The sequence below is a fragment of the Mustela erminea genome, chromosome 4 (genome assembly GCF_009829155.1).
Source record: "Mustela erminea isolate mMusErm1 chromosome 4, mMusErm1.Pri, whole genome shotgun sequence".
Taxonomy (NCBI): Eukaryota; Metazoa; Chordata; class Mammalia; order Carnivora; family Mustelidae; genus Mustela; species Mustela erminea.
In genome coordinates, this window is record NC_045617.1 from 42,798,811 (window position 1) to 42,819,946 (window position 21,136).

Here is a 21,136-nt window from a genome sequence, read left to right on the forward strand (position 1 = left end):
TAGGACAATGGTGTGCACACAAAGTGTACAGTATTTGATACTATCATGTTTAATCTTTTTAGTCATCCTATCTGTAGCATTGTCTCCGTTTCTTAGAGGAGGACACTGACACTCAGGAAGGTGAAAGAATAACTTACCGAGCAACAAAATTGTCGAGTTGAACTACTAACCCCGCTTTTTTTTTTTTTTTTAATTTTTGTTTATTTGACAGACAGAGATCACAAGTAGACAGAGAGGCAGGCAGAGAGAGAGAGAGAGGGAAGCAGGCTCCCTGCTGAGCAGAGAGCCCAATGCGGGACTCGATCCCAAGACCCTGAGATCATGACCTGAGCCGAAGGCAGCGGCTTAACCCACTGAGCCACCCAGGCACCCCTAACCCCGCTTTTTGACTCAAAGCTCGAATTCTCTTTATTATGTAGAAAAACCTTTGTAAAATGTTCCCCACTGTATTTGGCTCAGAAACATAATAATGGAATGTAGATTGTTTCCCTTTCTTAGTTTCCTTTCATTTAGAGTTTGATGTTAAGTTTAAAACATCCAGCTGAAGGGTGGAAGTGTGGCTCATTCAGTTGAGCATTGGACTTGATTTCAGCTGAGGTCTTGATTCAGGGTTTTGAGTTCAAGCCCTGTGTTGGGTTCCACACTAGTTGTGTGGAGCCTACTTAAAAAAATAAATAAATCCAGGGAGTTCGTTTTATTTATTTATTTATTTACTTTTAATTTTGAATGTCAAAATTACAGAAAAGTTGTGATAATAGTGCAAAGAACTCCATATACTTTCTTACCCAGAGCCACCAATTAACATTTTACCACATTTGCTTCATCATTCTGTCTATATATATTTCCTGTATCCCTTGAGAGTGGGTTTCATAAAGCACGCTCCTTAACCTGTCAGTACCTCATTGTTTACTTCTAAGAACAAGGCTTATCTTACCCAGCATGGCATAGTTATTAGATTCACATAATACCATATAATGCTTTCATTTAGTGTATACTCCATTCCAGTTTTGCTGATTTTTTTCAGTATTTTTGTCCAGTATAGGATCACAAGCTGCGTTTGGTTGTTGTATCTTAAGTGGCCGTAAGCTCTTCTCATTAGTTTATATTTACATAATGTGCTAGAAGAGGTATACTGCTAACTGTCTTACTGAATAGAAGACAGGATTCCTTGACTGTTGATGAGTTCTGTTAGATTTCAGGTGTGGCCTCAAGGAGCAATTAAATTTGATGACCAGTTGTCATCTCGTAAAAGCTGAAATAGTTGTGTGGGGAAGATACTCATCCGCATTCAGGTGAACAACAGGACTGACTGAATGGTCTAAATGTATACTTCGCTTCTAACCTGTTCTCACAGGCCCACCAGCATTCAGTTCTGCTTAAAACTGTAAGTTCTTCAAGAGCTGTGCTAAATTTCTTTCATTATAGATACTTGGTAATAACTTGTCTTCCAAGTCTTTTGGAAAGTTCTCTTCTGAACTCTAAAGGTTCGGTTGTTACCTGGTTTGCTGCCAGTTTGAGTCCGAGTTAAACCAGATCTGTATCTGAAGAGAGTCTGTACAAGTGTGGGAGTGTTTGTGCGTTGGCTCTTGGTGGCATATTTGCACACCAGACCTGATTATATCAGAATCAGAAGTAAGGAATAATCAGGGATAATAGACAGTTTAAGTAATTTAAGATCTGAGAGAGTGAATGATAACATTTGAAGAATGTTAAGACTTGTGGCCTATAGACTGCTATATCGGTAAAAATGCAGAGCTAGGGGTGCCTGGGTGGCTCGTTGATTAAACATCTGCCTTTGGATCAGGTCATGATCTCAGGGTCCTGGGATTGCACCATATGTTGGGGGGGGTGGTCCCTGCTCTGTGGGGAGTCTGCCTCTTCCTTTCCCTCTCTTCCTCCTCCGGCTCATATTCTCTTTCTCACAAATAAATAAGTAAAATCTTTTTAAAAATGCAGAGCTAGTTTTCATATGAAATGCCAGTTTTGCTACCTATATGTCTGATTGCTAAGGCATAAGGATCTCTTTTTCATTAGCAAAATTAGATTTATTTAAAGATTTTGTTTATTTATTTGATGGAGAGAGCAAGAGAGCACAAGCAGGGGGAACAGCAGAAGGAAAGGGAGCAGCACACTCCCTGCTGAGCAGGGAGCCCGCTGTGGGACTTGATCCCAGCACCCTGGGATATGACCTGAGCCAAAGGCACTTAATCCACTGGTGCCTACAAAATCGGATTTTTTGTTAAATTACCAGAGATTTTGATCTTGAACCTAGCAAGTTTAACTCCTAATTGAATTTAGAACCTGTCTAGAACCAGGATGAGAGGATATTTTTTTGGCGTTGTGTTCAGTACTTGGATACTTGGGGTAGAAATTGTGTGTGCCTAATGGAAAAGGAATGGTTGAGAACCTCCCACATCCTGGTTAATTAGTGTGCTTTTTCATATTCGGTACCCTGGAAGTCGGAGTCTGTTAGGAACTCTGATGTTACGTTGCCAGATCTAAGATTTATAATTGTATCTGGTACATTGTAAGCACTGAATACATATTAGTCATTATTATATTACACATTAGAATCTCTGATCTTAGGTTCCCAAACCAGACCTGGCTTATGTGAATTTTCATTTTTTATACTCTCTTACATGTTCTCTTTCAAACCTCAGATTTCTTCCTTATTCATTGTGTTAGTTTGTTTGTCAAGGAAAATTCTTAATATTTTGTGGATTTTATTTCTCTGTTAAAATTTTGAGTTTTAGTGTGTCTTATCTTCATTGAGTAATTTTTAGCATATTCTGTAAAATATTTTTCTTTTCTTTATTCTTTCATCTGTAAAACTTTTTTTTACTGTCTCAAGTAGATAGTTATCAATAGGCCCATGTTTTATTTGTGGTAGTCCTAGGTGAAGCCCAATGCCAGGAGAAACAACTTTTTTTTGAAGGGGAAAGAAGAAATCCTTTAGTTAAGGAAACTTGTAGGCCACATTCGCATCAGAGAAAGCACTAAATCCGAGCTCAGAGACAGTTAAAGACAGTCTTACTATTTCCAAAATAATTCGCGACCTATGAGAATCTGGGTGAATTAAAAACCAGGCTCTCTGCGCCCCTGGGTGGCTCAGGTGGTTAAGCGACTGCCTTCTGCTCAGGTCATGATTCTGGAGTCCTCGGATCGAATCCCTCCTCGGGCTCCCAGCTCCACGGGGAGTCTGCTTCTCTCTCTGACCTTCTCCTCGCTCATACTCTCTCTCACTGTCTCTCTCTCAAATAAATAAACAAAATATTTTAAAAAAAGAAAACAAAACGTGCTTTCTGACATTCCACCACTTGACAGTAGTTGTTAATTTTTTTTTCTTTCTTTTTTTTTTTGTGCCTCACCTATTTGAAAGATATTCGTTCCCAAGCCTACTTTATAGACCGGAATCACCTGAGAAGCATTAAAAAATACCCAGGCCCATTGGTCTGGGTGACATAGGGGCCTTGAAGTTCAAAAAATCATCAGGTGGCTCTGATCTTCCTCTAGGCTTGATAACCAATAACCAAGGATGACCAGGAGACAGAAAGGTACAGTGTCGCAGCACATATGGTTGCCACACGTTACTGCACACTGCAATTAACCAACTTTTTAATATCCCATTACCCAGTCACACCAGAATATTTGCACGTGGAAGTCAGGCATCAGTGAGCTCTAAAAATCCTTGGGTCATTACAACGCGCAGCAAAATGTGGGAACCACAAGTATCATGATTAAGAACTTGACTATGGAAGACATAATGGGTTTAAATCCAGCCTTTCCTTTCATAGGTATGTAAGTTCTCTGTGCCTTCTCTGTAAAATCTGGAAAATTAGTTACCTTTTAGTCTTGTCATTAGAATTCAATGAATTAATGTATAGTGTTTAGAATTGTATATAGTAAAAAAAGAATTGTATATAGAGTTTAGGATTGTGTTTGGTAAACTGTATTATTCAATAAATGATAGTCATTGTTACATTACATCCTCAGAATTCTGAAATCAGGGTATTTTGAACCCCTTTTCCACCCTACTACAATCCCAGAGGCTTTATGAAGGGGACCTAATTATTATCCATTATCCAGGTGAACTTTTTAACCCCACCTGAAGTTAGGTAACCAGAAAGCTACATATCTGAATCATACAACTTAATTTCCAATAGGAATCTTTTTTTTTTTTTTTAATTTTTTAAAGATTTTTTTTTTTTTTTTTTTTTTTTGACAGACAGAGATCACAAGTAGGCAGAGAGGCAGGCAGAGAGAGAGGAGGAAGCAGGCTCTCCGCCGAGCAGAGAGCCCGATGGGCTCGATCCCAGGACTCTGGGATCATGACCTGAGCCGAAGGCAGAAGCTTCAACCCACTGAGCCACCCAGGCGCCCCTCCAATAGGAATCTTTTTAACAGTACTTTTATAAAGTTGTGTTTTGATAAAGAAAAAATATTTTTCATTTTTGCAAAAATAACTGTGGGGCCATTGTAAAGAATTAAACCAGAAAGGTAAAAGAATTAAAAAGAAAAGAAAAGAAAAAACCCTCCCCCATAAATAATCATTACTAACATTGGTTGACCTTTATTTTATATAATATTTCTTTTCGGACATACAGGCACAATAAAAGGAATACTGGATGGATAGGCTTTCTTACAAAAATTAGGCATATTTAATGAGTTTTTATTTTGAGGTGCCTTTTTTTTTTTTTTTTTTTTAAGTTTTCTGATAGAGAATGTCCAACTGCTGGGGTGCCTGGGTGGCTCAGTTGGTAAGTGTCTGCCTTCCGCCCAAGTCATGATCTCAGGGTCCTGGCATCAAGCCCCTCATTGGGCTTCCTGCTCAATAGGGGGTCTGCTTCTCTCTCTCCCTGTGCCCCTCCCTTCTGCTTGTGTTCTCTCTCAGATAAATAAAATCTTTCAAAATAAAAATGTCCAACTACAAAATGTATAATAGTATTGATTCCCTATGTACCCATGACCAAAATGCTATTTTAAATTAAAAATATTGTTTTGCTTGAGTTTAAAGAAAAATAAATTAAAATGTAATTCATAGTTATTGCTAAATCTGAAATGAGTCCTCTACTTTATGAAATGAGATTTTGAAAAACATTACAGTTTGTTTTGGTTTAAAATTTATTTGAGAGAGCAAAAGAAAGAGAGCAAGTGCACAGATATGCCTGAGAGCAAGCACGCAAGCATGAGGAATGGCAGGAGGAGAGAAGCAGACTCCCCACTGAGCAGGGAGCCTGATGCAGGCCTCAATCCCAGGACTCTGGGATCATGATCTGAACTGAAGGCAGATGCTTAATCAACTGAGCCACCTACCTGCCCTGAAAAACATTACAATTGGAAGTCTTTTTTAAAATTTTTGATTATTTCAAGGGCAGCTGGGCTTAGGTCATGATTTCGAGGTCCTGGTGATGTGGTTTTTGCAATACCCGTGAGGTTCAGTGGGTGGAGATCTGGAGTCTACAACCAAGAAAGAATTCTTGAAATGTCTTTGGTGCAAAATGGTGGTTTTATTAAAGCATAGGGACAGGACCCGTGGGCAGAAAGAGCTGCAGTACCGGGGTTTTGAGGAGTGGCTGATTATACTCAGCAGCTGGGGAAGTAAGGAAAAAGAGAGGTTTACAAGACAACTTTCACGTGCTAAAGAGGACCCACATAGGAGATACCAGAGGTCTTGCCACCGTCAAGTTGAGGTTGTTTTCCCCCTCTAGCAAGGTAGAACCTTAAGATAGGTGGGAGATTCCTGGCAGAATGTTACACTCATGTCACCTGGGAGTGCGGGGTGGGTGGTGGGGGGAAGTTGCAGGGTGTCTCCTTATGCTTTGTCTTCAGCTAGCCTTCTTCTTCCTCATTATTGGGTTGGGCCTCATGTTGGGCTCCTTGCTCATCAGGGAGTCTGCTTCACCCTCTCCCCCTATACCACTGCCAGACGTGCACACATGCATTCTCACTCTCTCAAATAAAATCTTTAAAAATTTTGATACTTCGAATTTAGATGATATCAACACTTGCCATTAGACGTGAGGATGTTTTTGTAGTTGGTATAACTTTCCTTTGCATTTCTTAATTTGGGTACCTTTCTCAAAGTGTGTAACACTTACTGTCTGTTAACCGTATCTTATTCCCTATGCATTTTATATTTCTAAGATTGATTTATTTTAGAGAGAGACAGAGGGGGAGGATGTGGAGATGACAGAGGGAGGGGAAAAACAATCTCAAGCAGACACCCCACTGAGTGCAGAGCCCAAGACTCTAAGATCATGACCTGAGCTGATTATACTCAGCAGCTGGGGAAGTAAGGAAACTCAAGGAATCAAGACACTTAACTGACTGTGCCATCCAGGTGCCCCTCCTATGCATTTTATATTGAATTGGGTAAGATGCTGTTCCTAAGGTATGGCTTAATTGGCTGGATTTCTTCATAAGCATATTTTTCAGAAGAGCTCATAGTACTTTTTTTTTTTAACTTGGTTCTTTCTCTCTCTCTCTCTCTTTTTTTTTTTTTTAAGATTTTATTTATTTGAGAGAGAAAGATCACAAGTAGTCAGAGAAGCAGGCAGAGGGAGAAGCAGACTTCCTGCCAAGCTCCCTGCCAAGCAGAAAGAGCCAGTCTGAGGGCTTAATCCCACGACCCTGGGACCACAACCCGAACTGAAGGCAGACACTTAACTGAGCCATCCATGCACTCCTAACTTGTGTTTTGTTTTGTTGTTTTTGTTTTAAAGAAATTTTGACTTCTTAGATAAAATAACCCTAGAAGTATCAAAAGGTGGTTTAAATCATTAGAAAATTAGCATGTTTATGGGGCACTGGGGTGGCTCAGTTGACTAGATTTAGTGTTGGCCTCTTAGCTCAATTCAGGATCTCAGGGGTCCTAGGATCAGCCTCAGGTGCCCCACCCAGCTCAGGAGGGAGTCTGCTTGAGTTCTCTCCCTCTGTCCCTCCCCCCACATGGGTCCCGGTGCTCCCTCTCTAAAATAAGTCTTTAAAAAAAAAAAAATCACATGTTTAGAAGTAATATCAGAAATCTTCATTTTAGAAATAAGTCAGTAACACCAGATTATCTAGTTCTGAATCTGAATTTTCCAAAGACAGATACAGCAGATGCAGATGCATACAGACAATGTTATTTTAAAGTTTATCAGTTTTCATATGTTGGCAATTCAGATTAAAACACAGGTGAGCAAGTGAAACTAAACATACCGCTTTACAACTTTTCCTGTGAAGGATCTAGTTCTATATAATATCATTGCTAAATTATTCATTTTAACCAGATCATGATCTTTGTGGTTAGGTAATATGGCTACAAAGTAAACTGCATTTGTTTCATCCCCGGAGTTTTCTTAGTTGGGTGCTTTATTTTTTGAAATTTCATAACTTAAGTAGGATGTATCTGTGTTGAGTTTTCCAAATTTTATTTTCCGGACATAGTAGTTATTTTGATCTGTAGGTTTTGTTTTGTTTTGTTTTGTTTTGTTTTGTTTTGTAAAGATCTTATTTATTTATTTGAGAGAGAGTGAGAGAGAGCATGAGAGGAGTGGGTTATCGGAAGGAGCAGATTCCCCACTGAGCAGGGAGCCTGACTTGGGACTTGATCCTGGGACTCGAGGATCATGACCTGAGCCAAAGGCAGTCATTTGACCGAGCCACCCAGGTACCCCAGATTTTCTTTTTTTAACAAAATATTTAATCATGGAGAAAATTATAGTTATTATGTACCCATCACCCAGCTTTAAAAACTGTTACCATTAAAATCTTCTGGGTACCGATCCCTGGCTGCAAATTCTTTCCTCCCATGTGAGGTTTTGTGTTCATTGTATCTGTGCATGTCACTACCTATGAATGTATCCCCAGATAGTATTCTTCTACAAGTTAATAAAATTTATGTGAGTGGTAGTCAAACTGTAATCATCCTTTTACAACTTGGGTTTTTTGTTTCCTAGGCTCAATTAAAAAATATATATGTATATCCATAATTGTGCATGGAGATCTAGTTCTTTTATTTTACTGTTGTGTGTCATTGCAAGCAGTATGCCACAATTTAAATTTGGTCCCTTATTTCAGGGAAATTTTCCCTTTTATTGACTGTTAGGCCCTACCATCACTTTGGTCACACTTCTGGTACCCACTGCTGCTTGTGTGACCACGTGTGCTTCCAGTCGCTTACTACTAATGGCACCTCATCTAGTCTAAAAGCCTGCTGGTCCCAGCCTATACTCAGCTCGAATGTGGCAGTTAACACCCTCAAGAACAGCTCTCAGTCCATGGGGAATGGAAGCTCTTTCCTCCTGTTTTTGGATAGACCATTTTATTAGACCTGGTGTGTGCTTGGAAAATTAAGCCCCAGTGTGTACAGCAGTAACCTTGTCAGCACAATCTTAACTTTTCCTCCTTCCTTCTCACGCTTCTCAGTCTGTCACTTGAACCCTCAGGAATCGCCTCCCAAATAAACTACCTGCGCAAAGTTCTTTTCTCAGGCCTTGTTTTTTGGGGAGCCAAGATCTCTATCTAAGAATACTTTTTCTTTTTCTTGGCTTTTGTTCCTTCGTCTCTATACCTTGTGACAAGAGAGACCAAGAAGCCCTGCTCTATACAAGACTGCTCCATTCTTCTTCAGAACCTTCTGCATGTTTTCTTGGCTATCACTTTTTGAAGAGTGTGGCTTTGGTTTTTTTCTCTTTATCGTTATGGTATATACTGCTGGAGAACCACTGTACCTATCTTCCTGTCTGCTTGCTTTCCTGCTCTTTTTCTGCTTTAGGGACACCAGTTATCATAAGGTTGGATTATCTTGTACCCAATTTTATTTCTTTTTCTCTGATTGCTTTCAATTTATGTTTTTTTAAAATCTGTATTCTCTGATTATCATAGGCCTCTGTGTCATTTATTTTTAGTTATGAATGTTTTGTTTCTTAATTCTATAATAAAAATGTTTGATCATCAATTTGTTAATTTTTAGACTCCCTTTTATCTTTTTCTTTTAGTTCTTACTGTGTTCACAAATCTTGAAGCACTTTTGATGAATGCCTTTGTATTCATTTGGTTGTATTTTTCTAGACAAGAGTTCTTTGATCTTTGGTCCTTCCCTCTCTTCTCCTCTCCCCCACTTCCAGTTTGTCTGCTTGTTTTGCCTATTTTTCATCTTGCACATGCTTGACCATCCTGCCCACACTTTCTGATTGTTTCCTGCATTGTGTGGGTGACTTCACTCTCCATGTGAGATTTGTTCTTGGCCCACGTTGCTTTTGTGATTACAAAAATATAAATTCTCAGGCTTTTCCACGCTTGTCTCTCTGGTAGGTTCTGGTGACATGTATATATTATTCCTGAACTCTGACCTGACATATTAAATTTTGCTTAGGTAGCTCTGATATCTTTTCACCTTCCTGTAAAAGTTCCTCCTCTGATTCTTACTGCCCATACAAAACCATATCGAGATCTCCATTTAATTGGGGAATGTGTTGTTGTTTCCATTGGAGAGAACTTTGGTGTGCTGCCCTAGAATCTTCACTTCTGAAAAGTACAGAATTCATGTCTCTGTTTTACTCCTTCTCTCCCACAGCTCTGTAGCCTCTCCCTCCAATCACAGATTAAAAAAAAATAATGGGATTCATTTTTTTCCTCTTCAGCTTGGAGTATTGATGAGAATTGTTAATTCAAGTTAAGAGGCTTGCCAAACAAGGCTGCTCCATTCTTCTTCACAAGTTGCGGTTTGTCTCCTTGGCTGTCCCTTTTGAAGTTTGTAACTTTGGACTGTGCCTATCCTGTTTGGTGCTGGAGAACCAACCAACCAATCTGCCCATGTATGACCTACCTTCCTTTCCTTTCTCTATTCTTTCTTCCACCCTTTCCATTTTAATTTGATAATGGGTGGAAGTTGGGAGTTGGGAGATAATGTAAAGAAGGCTTCCTTCCCCTACTTATCCCAGAGTCTTTTTAGGTTTTTAAAATTTGTTTTGTTTTTAATTATGAGAAAATACATACAACATAAAATTTACCATTTTAACTATTTTTAATTGTGCAGTTCAGTGGCATTAAGTCCATTAACATGGCTATGCAACCATCACCACCAACCCTATCCAGACTCTTCATTTGTAAAACTGAAACTCTCTGCTCCTTGTAACCAGTGACTCTCCATTTCTCCTTTTCCATCAGTCTTTTTATTTTGGTTTTCTAATTTACATCATATAAATATCTTTCTGTGCCTTTGGGAAACTGCCATTGAAGATATTTTCTATTTTGATATTTAAATTTTCATGAATATAACTTGGTCTTAGAATTTACTTTTAGGAAAAGTTTGTTGCCAGGCAGCACTGTATTATATAGTTAGATTCCTTTTTGTACCTTGGTTGCCAAAAAGCATAGTAACTATCTTGACCTTGGGTTTTCTGGTATGATTTTATACCTCCATTTTATTTTTATGTGTTAATTCCCCTCAGAGCCTTTTTTTTTGGAGCAACTGAGATATAATAAAAGAAATAAGCAATTCTTTTGAAGATTTTATTTATTTGAGAGAGAACGAGAGAGAGCACAAGGGGTTGGGGTGGCTGAGGGGGAGAGAGGAGGTGACTCCCTTACCAGGCAGGGACCCCGGGATCATGACCCGAGCCAAAGACTGGCTGGCACTTAACCCGCGGAGCCACCCAAGCACCCCAGAAATAAGCAATTTTTAAGTAATTTTTAGTTCATATTGGAAACAGAATTTTTTTGGTGTTGCTCATTTGGATGTAAACATTTTTTTTTTAAGATTTTATTTATTTATTTATTCGACAGACAGAGATCACAAGTAGGCAGAGAGGCAGGCAGAGAGAGAGGAGGAAGCAGGCTCCCCGCCGAGCAGAGAGCCCGATGCAGGGCTCCATCCCAGGACCCCGGGATCATGACCCGAGCCGAAGGCAGAGGCTCCAACCCACTGAGCCACCCAGGCGCCCCTGGATGTAAACATTACCAAAGTTCAAAACTTATTTTGCAGCTGAAAAGCTTTAAAATTGACCTATATAACTAAATATTGTATTGTTTTCCAGCAGACTTTATATTTAAGATAGGCATAAAATCTTAGTGGTTATGGTAAGTTTGGGAGACGTTATGTCTGTTAGGGTAGGGTCCATGACCAAAGGAGCGAGACTGATACAAAGCGAAGGTCAAGCAAAGCTTTATTTCGCGCCAAGCATCGAGAATCAAACCTACTGGTCAGAGCCGTCTCTTACAGAGAGAGCGAAGATTCCCTGCCTCACAGATTAACTTTTATAGAGCAAAGGCCATGTGGTTGAGCCTGGCCATACAGGTGGCCAATGAGATTGCAACACACAGAAAAAGCTGCACAGTCATGCTAGGTCACACATGGGTGGCCAATTGAATTACAGTTCACCCCATAGTAGCTATTTGAACTAGCCTATCACCTTGGTCAGAATTGGCACCCAAAAGGCAGGGCCCACATTCCTTGGTAGCTAGGGAGACAGTATGCTTGCTCCACTGATTGGATGTCTCCACCTGGGCCGACTCATCTATTGTATTTGGGCTCTGGTATCTCCATCTGACCTGAACCGCCCTTGTATTTGGGCTCTGTTATCAGGGACTGGTCAACCATATTTTACTGGTTTCCCAGACTTGCTTTTTTTTTTTTTTTTTTTTTTATTTATTTTATAGACAGAGATTACAAGTAGGCAGAGAGGCAGGCAGAGAGAGAGGAGGAAGCAGGCTCCCTGCTGAGCAGAGAGCCCGATGCGGGACTCGATCCCAGGACCCTGAGATCATGACCTGAGCCGAAGGCAGCGGCTTAACCCACTGAGCCACCCAGGCGCCCCAGACTTGCTTTTAAGTAAATTCCCCTGGAGGCGGGGGAGGGGGCAGGGTCAGTTTAAGTTTTACTGCAGAAACAACAAAATTACTGCTTAATCGAGAGGAAATCGCCCTGGCTAAATAGGCCCTAACAATGTCCAAAATAAAATCTTAATTTTAAAGGAAGAAGATAATATTTATTACATGCTTATTGTGTGACACATTTTTCTTAATCCTTATAAGAACCCTAGTTTATTTTTTTAAGAGTTTTTATTTATTTATTGAGAGAGAATGAGAGAGAGAGAGCATCAGAGTGGGGAGGGTTGGAGGGAGAAGCAGACTCCCTGCTGATCATGGAGCCTAATGAGGGACTCAGTCCTGGGACTCCAAGATCATGATCTGAGTGGAAGGCAGTCACTTAACTGAGTCAACCAGGTGTCTGAGAACCCTAGTTTAATAGATTATCCCCATTTTTCATACGGGAAAGCTTAAGCTCATTTATGTAAGATGGCTTTCCCTTGGACTAATAGCTAGTAAAAGTGGACCTGGAATTTGAATCATTTTTTTCTTTTTTTCTAAAAGAAATTTTAATAGAACCTCTTATTGGTGTACCTATATTGGCAAGAATTCTTTGTAATATAAGCATGAACTGTTACAGCCTTTATTCTATAAATGTGGTGGAAATGTTTATCCACTCCTAGGAAAATGGCCTAAGGAAATAACCTTTTTTGTAGAGGCTTTTGTAATGCAGTTTCCAATGACTATAATTTAAAAATAAAGACTGTACTCTGAGACATGAATTCAAAAATCAACATATACTAAGGGGCATCTGGGTGGCTTAGTTGATAGGGCATCTGACTTTTCATTTCGGCTCAGGTCGATCTTAGGGTCGTGAGATCCATCCTTGTGTGGGGCTCTGCACCAAGCTGGAGCCTGCTTAAGATTCTCTCTCTCTCTCTCTCTCTCTCATAGTTTTGGGTTTTCCAGAATGTCAGGTAAATAAAATCATACTATATAGTCTGTTAACAGAGTTGGGGTTTTGTCACTTAGCATAGTGCATTTGAGGCTTATTTAAGTTAAGTATCTGAATGTTCTTTTTGTTGAGTAGTATTGCATTGAATCTGGTACAAATTATTAACAATCTTGCTTTTTTTTTTTTTTTAATGTTCAGCTTTCCAGAGTGTTAGATCTTCCACCAGAAAACTTGATCAAGTCAATATCTGCAGTTCCAATTTCCAGAAAAGAGTTAAGTATTTGTAACAACTTAAAATGTTGCTGACTTTGTCTGTATGCAAAAAAAAAAAACATTGTTGTTCTTCAATTTACAGAATATACCTTGAAATAAACCATAAAATGTGTTGTAACCTGTTACTCCCATTCACTTAAATAGTGAAATAAAATCTGTATTTTACCTACTTTGACATGGCACATTAAATTAGTACTCTTACGGTGTTTGATGTTTATGCTATTAATGATAATTATGGAAAAGTCTTTAAGGAAAATTAGGAACAAAGTCAAAATTTAATTCTGTGACAGCAAATAAAAGGACTAAGATTACAGTTAAAATTTCAGGGTTTTGGGGGGTGCCTTGGTGGCTCAGTCAGTTGGGCATCTGCCTTCAGCTCCAGTCGTGATCCCAGAGTCCCTGCTCAGCGGAGAGTCTGCTTCTCCCTCTCTCTCTGCCCCTCCCCCCTGCTTCTCTCTCTCTCTCACTCACTCTCTCTCACTCACACTCTCAAAAAAAAAAAATTTTTTTTTCAGGGTTTTTGAAGGGATTTTAGAGATTATACACTATCTAATGCTTGAACACTCTAGTGCTATATTTACCTGCTAGGGTTTTTTGTGGTTTTCAGGTTTTTTTGTTTGATTCCATTTGAGAACGCCTGGTGATAGAAAACATAAAACCCTTAGTTCCTTTCTTGGATACAGGAAGATATCTTTTGTGAGATTGGTCCTTCTGACTGATGCTTCTTTACCATTTGGCTAAAAAAAATTATGTACTTAAATAAAATGTCCTCTCAGTCAATTAATAATGACAAGAAATTAGCTACATAGTAGGCATTTAAGCCCAAAGCTTTGGGAAGATATAATTATCATTACCATTATGTCTGAATATTTTGTCTCCTTAACTTTGTCAGGATTTCAGGAGAGGGGAGGATGAAGATTATTATTCCAGGTATAGACAAAGAGTAGGTGGAAGAGGAAGAGAAAGGCTACATTTGGCCTTGTTGAAAGAAAGCATCTTTAAAGTGTCCTGCTATAGCGTACTTTACATTGAGTTCTAAGAACAAAGGCAACCACAGACCAAGGGGCTCTTCTAATTACACATCTATTAATGTTATATCTGAAGCCAGTTACCTATTTCATAAAATCTGTAAATGGCATTTTGCATAATAATAAAATAATAATGAAAATCCCTGCTTTTTATTTTATGTGTCAGGGGCCTTTAATAAGCTAAACAATCTTGGCCCATTTTTTTTTTAAAGATATTATTTATTTATTTGACAGAGAACTAGAGAGCATAGATAGAGCAGCAGGGAGAGGGAAAAGCGGGCTCTCCACTGAGCAGGGAGCCCAATGTTGGGCTCCATCCCAGGACACTGGGATCATGACCTGAACCCAAGACCGCTGCTTAACCAACTGAGCCACCCAGGTGCCCCTTGGCCCATCTTTTGAAGAAGATTTTCTTCACCTGCCTAGAACTCCTTTGGGCAGTTCTACTTTAATGATACTGTATTTCACTATACCTTTGGTTTATAGAGAATAAATATTGGGAAGGATCTCAAGAAAAGTATTTTTTTCTTCTCTCTCTCTCTCTCTCTCTCTCTCTATATATATATATTTTTTTTTGAGAGTGAATACATGAGTGGGGTAGCAGGGGTTAGGGAGAGCGCAGAGAGAGAAGGAGAGGAGAATCCCAAGCAGTCTCCATGTCTAGCACAGAGCTGACACTGGACTCAGTCCCACAACCCTGATATCATGACCTAAGCCAGAATCAAGAGCCAGACACCCAGCTGACTGAGCCACCCATGTGCCTCAAGGCTCAAGAAAATTCATAATGGTCTTTGTTGACCAGGTGGCTTAATGTGATGTAAAACAGAGATCATAAGATATTTTAGGTATATCCCTGAATGTCAAGAGTGATAAAAATGAAGTCATTTGTATCTCCTCTAAAATAGGTCCTTTTGTTTCAGTGACAGTGGATTAAACAGTGGTTTAATCACTTATTGTGCCCATGGAATCTCATTTTCTAGTTCCTTTTTTTCTTTTTTTTAAAGATTTATTTATTTATTTGGCAGACATAGCAAGTATTACCACAAGCAGGGGAAGAGGGCGAGGGGAAGCGGCCTCCCACCAAGCAGGGAGACAGACATGGGGCTCAATCCCTGGACCCCAGGATCATACCTGAGCCGAAGTCAGCCACTTAACAGCTGAGCCACCCAGGCGCCCCCTCTAGTTGCTTATTAATGTCAGAGGATGTTCTAGCTGGGTAATTACCTAGATGTTTGTACATCAGTTAAATTTTTTATTACACTTTGAACTACCTATCTCACAGAGATATAATAAAGTTACAGTTAGGTATTAGAAGAGGAATAGAAGAACTAAAGAAGATAAAGTTCTAAATAAATACAAGTTGATATTTCTAATTTCTTTGCTTTATATTTTTAAAGCAAAACCCTTTCCTTCTGATAAAATTGTATTAAAGAATCCATAATGGTTAGTTGTTGTTGTTGTTACACTAGTAATGTTTTTAAGATATTACAGCTTTTTCCTATTTTGTTTTTTGTCTTTAGAGAAGTAGCTGATTTTCAGCTCTCTGTGGATTCTCTATTGGAAAACAACAATGACCATTCAAGACCAGATATTCAAGTTCAAGCCACAAGACTGGCAGAGAAGGTACTTCAGCACTATTATCTTTTTTAGACATTATAACAAACTTAGTAAAAAAAGAAAAAACTCTGCAGGCTATCTCAGGCATAATAATGAATTTAATAGTGTTGTTTTTGTTCAAGGCACCTTGGAAAATACAATTTAAATTCATTTTAGCCATGTGCTATAAGGTTAAGATGATTTTTCAAATTAGCTATAAAGCATTCCTCTTGAGCTGACATTGTTCAATTTTTTGATTAACTACTTACAGGAGGACTGAAGTGTTAATTAAATTTACAGATTGAAGCTGGATGGACTTCTGAATTTAAGAGAACAAGCTTGATAAATTAGAGCAGTGGGTTGCAATTTTTAAAATGAGTTTCTGAGAAGATGAGCATTAAAATATGAGAAAAAATGATTAGGTGTAAATAGAATCATGATTACAGAGAAGAAGTGGCTAGATAATTTAATAAACTCATTCATTTCTAATTTCTCTGTTGGGTTTGGTATCTAAAAGGGGAATTGAAAGGATTGTAGAGAATGACCAAATCTAAATTATTAATGTAATACCATAAAAAACAGGGTTTTTAAAATAACGGTTATTACATGTGACACAGAGGCTTCTGGGCACACTGAAAGATTGGAACAATGAAAGTCACTATCATAGAAGTCTCTATCATAGAAAAAAATGTGTAAAGAATGAGTATAATCAAAGAGCTTTGGTAGCTGAGTAAATATTTATTTGATCAGAAAATCAACCTAGATTTTTATCAGGAAGTACACAAGGAGTAGAATTTTTCTGATTACGGTATTTAGTTCCTCAGATGTAAAGACTAGTGATTCTTCAGTGAAAACAGGTATCTCTTCAAGTTTCATGGATATATCAGGTGCTTAGAAATCTAGTTGGTTAAAATTTTAAGGTATATTCAGTGAAGACCAAGTATTTAAATGATACCTATTTTTTGTGGGGGTACAAGTGCTGGCGGCGTAGGGCCTGACAGAATGAAATGTCCTGTGGCTCTTGTGCAAAGTGGGTGAGATAAAAAGAATTCACTGCTTGTCAGGGCACATCAGGTTGGGGGGTAAAGTGATACTGGTTTCTTTCCATGTGAGGTGGAGAATTTGAAGTGAGAGAATGGGAAAGAAGAGATTCTGAATATAGAGTAGTATTCTAGGCTAGAAAAGGAGGAAACTTGTCAAGTGATAGAATTGAACAGATTGGCTAAGGCCCAGGTCTGGATTTAATGACAGAGATATGATGCACCTGCTCTGTTTGGACTCCAAAGTGATAGTATTAAAACTACAAATATCATTACACTTGTTATATAACATACTTAATTTTACCTGTTTTTTTTTTTTTTTTTTTAAATCTTTTCAGCTAAAATGTGATACAGTGGTGAGTGAAATCAGCACTGGTCGAGGGACTGTAAATTTCAAAATTAACAGAGAACTGTTAACAAAGGTAAGAATGGATTATGTTCCAGCTATGCACCTTTACTCAGTCTGATTTAGCTACAGTGGTTTTCCCCCAGTTCTTAAACGTCGCCTCCTCTTGCCTCAAAACCTTATACATTCTGATTCTCCTTCTTGGAGTGCCACCCCAAGTTAACTCCTGCTTACCCTTCAGTTCTTGATGTTTCCTGGGCTGTGCCTTTCTGTCCCCTTCATTTATGTGCTCTACCATCAGTTGGTATCTCTCCTTTGCAGAACTTATCATAGTTACTATTATACATCTTTTTATTTGATTAATGCCTCTTGCCCTTTAAATTAATTTCCATTAGAGCTTATAGCATCTGTTTTTCTCTCTGTTGAGAATGTTGGATCCCCAGTTCCTAGCACAGTGCCTGGCATGCAGTAGGTATGAGATAACTATAATTGAATGAATTAATGGACTCTATATTGAATGCCGAAAGAGTACTGCTGGTTTTAGCTCTCTGGTAGCCTGTAATCTATTGGTAGCATGAGATTTATACAGATGAAACTATAAGATAGCTTATTCTTTTAATAAAACAAGTATTAAAACAAAAGTTGGATTGATACAATAAGCATAAGAAAGATCAGAAAACTCAGGATGGCCTGGAAGAGTTGGAGAAATGACATAAAGGAACTGGGTCTCGTGTAAGACTGGAGGACAGGTAATCCTGGATAGGCAGTGGTATGAGATCTTTCATTGAGAGTTTAATCTCAGTTGAAATTGAAAATTTATCATAATGCATGCTTTAGGCTGTTATTTAGTTTAGTTTTGTTTTTTAAGAAATACTGGTTTTGAGTTGGTCAGGCTTAGTAATGCTGCAGTCTTGAATTGAAAATTACTATAAAACCAAAATTTCTAATATAATTTCTCACCAAGATTATACAGATAATAGGCATTTGCCCATCTGCCCGATCAGTCTTCCAAGGGAGAGTTAGTGTTAATATGCTTGCCTCTAGATCCTTGAATTTTTTTCTTTTATCTTTTTATCCTTCGTACTTCAAGGAGAGATAATTAACCAAAATCAGTCACAAGGACAAAAAGGAAATTTGTTTTGAGCTTGTTGAAAAGTGACTGCAGCCTGTTAGGCTCTTAGTTGGTAACGTTTTATGTCAATTTAGTAAACCATTGAGTCTAATTTACCATTTCTAAATTAGTACTCTTTCTTCTGATTATGATCACAAGTATATTTTTTTAAGATTTTATTTATTGGGGCACCTGGGTGGCTCAGTCAGTTAAGCATCTGCTTTCGGCTCAGATGATCCCAGGGCCCAGGAATCAAGCCCCATATTGGTCTCCCTACTCTGTGGAGAGCCTGTTTTTCCCTTTCCCTCTGCCTGTCCCGCTCCCTGTGCTCCCATGCACTTGAACACTCTCTCAAATAAATGGTAAATAGATAAATATTTATTTATTAGAGATAATATATTATTTATTTGTTAGAGGGCATGAGTGGGAGGAGGACCCCAAGACTCTGAGATCATGACCTGAACCAAAATCAGGCACTTAACCGACTGACCCACCCAGGTGCCCCAACAGTCTCGATTTTTTTTTTAAGATTTTATTTATTTGACACAGAGAGAGAGATCACAAGTAGGCAGAGAGGCAGACAGAGAGAGGGGGAAGCAGGCTCCCCGCTGAGCAGAGAGCCCGATGCGGGGCTCGATTCCAGGACCCCAGGATCACGACTCGAGCTGAAGACAGAGGCTTTAACCCACTGAGCCACCCAGGCGCCCCAACAGTCTCGATTTTTATAGAAGCAGAAATGCAGCTCACCACAGTGCCCACCAAACTCCAGTCTAATTCATAGGCAGCAGTATTTTACCTTTTTTAATTTTCCCTGAGGTGGGAAAATGCACTATTAGATGAAGTTGCCTTTACAGCCAGCTTGACTGAAAGAGATGTGTTTTATATATCAAGCAAGGCATGTGTTTACTTCTTTTAAAACGTCAGTGGCCACAAATTTTCATGCTTTATTATTACAGTGAACAAACTATGAGATTTTCTCCAATTTAAGAATGCACACTAGCTTGCTTATTAAAAGTATTCCCAAATCCTTCTCAGTTGACAACACAGGGACAAGATCTACGGCTTTGAGGTCCAGCTACTCTTTATCACCTGGAAATCCTCCCTCACTGTAGCCTTGAATGCCTGGATCTTAGTGTGATTTTTATTAAAGGAACAAGCAGATTGCTCACGGTAGCCCTGCTCAGTGTCACAGTAAAGGTACATCCTAAACTAATGAACACCCATAGTCAAAGGAATATTGAATGTGCCTGGTTAAAAGTTGCAGTTTTTTAATGATAAGCCTTGTTTGCTCAAAACCCAAATTCTTCTACATCTGGCTTCATTATTTTCAGGTTTTGAAGAATGGCCATTTGCATGTATAATGAATTTTTCAGATCACATCAAGAAAAAAATTCAACCCTTTGGGACCATTATTAATACATATTTTTACATATTAAAGTCATCAAGATTGACATGTAGCCAGTGACCTGTGTCCGAAACTTAATTTTCAAGCAGGGAATTATGAATTTGTCATTGCTTACACATGTACAAACTTAGCCTTGCATAAAACGTATCTGTTCACGCATTGCAACTGAATTAACACTGGCAGCCCCAGGAAATGATTAAATGTTAGCTTAAGTTTGGATCACTAACGGAGGCAGTATAATGTCTTCGTGTAAATCATCCTCAAACATAGGAGACTAGAATGTGAAATTAAAGACAGTAGGAACTGCCAAATCATTGGAACTAGATAATGAATTTTTCGAAACCATAAGGTGATATGACCAATTCATACATCGTGAAGAGCTGTCAGTTTGGTGTCAAGCTTCCACCTGTCAGTAGCTTACAGATGACTTTCAAGAGTAATTTAAAATAATAGTTAATTCATTTAAGGGGAGAAAAAAAGAAAATATGAGTTTAACTAAAAAGGAAAAAATCAAACAAAATCCTCCTTTTTTAGTTGTGCCTTAAAAGTACACAGTGGATAACATCATTTTTATTTTACATGTATACCTGTATTTTTTCATTTGCCAAATTCAACTTTGCATGCTCTATTAAAACTTAAGGAAAAAAAGAAAAAGAGATACTAATTTAAATGGCTCTGATTCTGCTCATTATTTTGCTAACTGAGCTTAAGCCAGAAGGCAGTAGATGCATTTAAGTCACATGTAGTGCCAAGTGGCTGAGCACATGGAAGGAATGAATGATTAAACTCTTTTCAAGTATTGACCAAAAAACAAATAGGTGGTAGTAGCTTCCATAGAAGTTCTTATAAGAGCATCTTACATTTTAACATACTTAACGATGAGTAGATGGACCTCTAGCTTATTCATCTATCGGAATATCAAGGAACTTTACTAGCTCACTGACATTCTATAGTTTAAAACTTTTGCCACTAATTTCATAAACTAACTGCTTATTATTTGCCAGGGACTATTTTACTGAAATCTAAAGATAAAGTGGCCTGTGTTCTGCCCCCAAGAAGCTTATGATCTAAAAGAAAAGCATAAAAAATACCAGTGTAATGTGTAGTGGATATGATAATGTGATGCATGATACAGTGGAGGCATGTGTAAGCTGCAATCCAATGTAAAGAAAGGTACACATAAGTCTAACTTGAGGAGTGAACAGGTAATCTTCAACTGGGCAAAAGTGGATGCCACTCTTAATATTGGGGTTTTGGATTCAAGCCCCATGTTTGGTGTAGACAGTCCTGTTTTTTTTTTTTTAAATAAAGATTTTATTTAGTATTTGATACAGAGAGAGAGAGAAACAGTAGGAGAGGGAGAGGGAGAAACAGACTCCCACTGAGCTGGGAGCCTGACGTGGGATGCGATCCCAGGACCCTGGGATCATGACCTGAGCCGAAGGCAGCCACTCAACTGACTGAGCCACCCAGACACCGGGTACAGACATTACTTAAAAACAAAAAAAAAATTTCTAAATCTTTAAAAAACAAAACAAAAAAAAAACGACAACTATATCTGGGAGATATAAATGCAGGCATTCAGGCAG

At 38.6% G+C, this 21,136-nt stretch overlaps 1 protein-coding gene across 1 annotated transcript in view; it reads left to right on the forward strand.

Annotated features, from left to right (window-relative positions):
- The window catches only part of RARS2 (arginyl-tRNA synthetase 2, mitochondrial), a 60,719-nt gene that overhangs the window by 3,266 nt on the left and 36,317 nt on the right, over positions 1-21,136 (forward strand). The window contains exons 2-4 of the mRNA XM_032339090.1: positions 12,947-13,020; positions 15,570-15,672; positions 17,024-17,107. Of these exons, the coding sequence (XP_032194981.1) occupies positions 12,947-13,020; positions 15,570-15,672; positions 17,024-17,107 (261 nt within the window). The remainder of the gene's footprint in view (positions 1-12,946; positions 13,021-15,569; positions 15,673-17,023; positions 17,108-21,136) is intronic.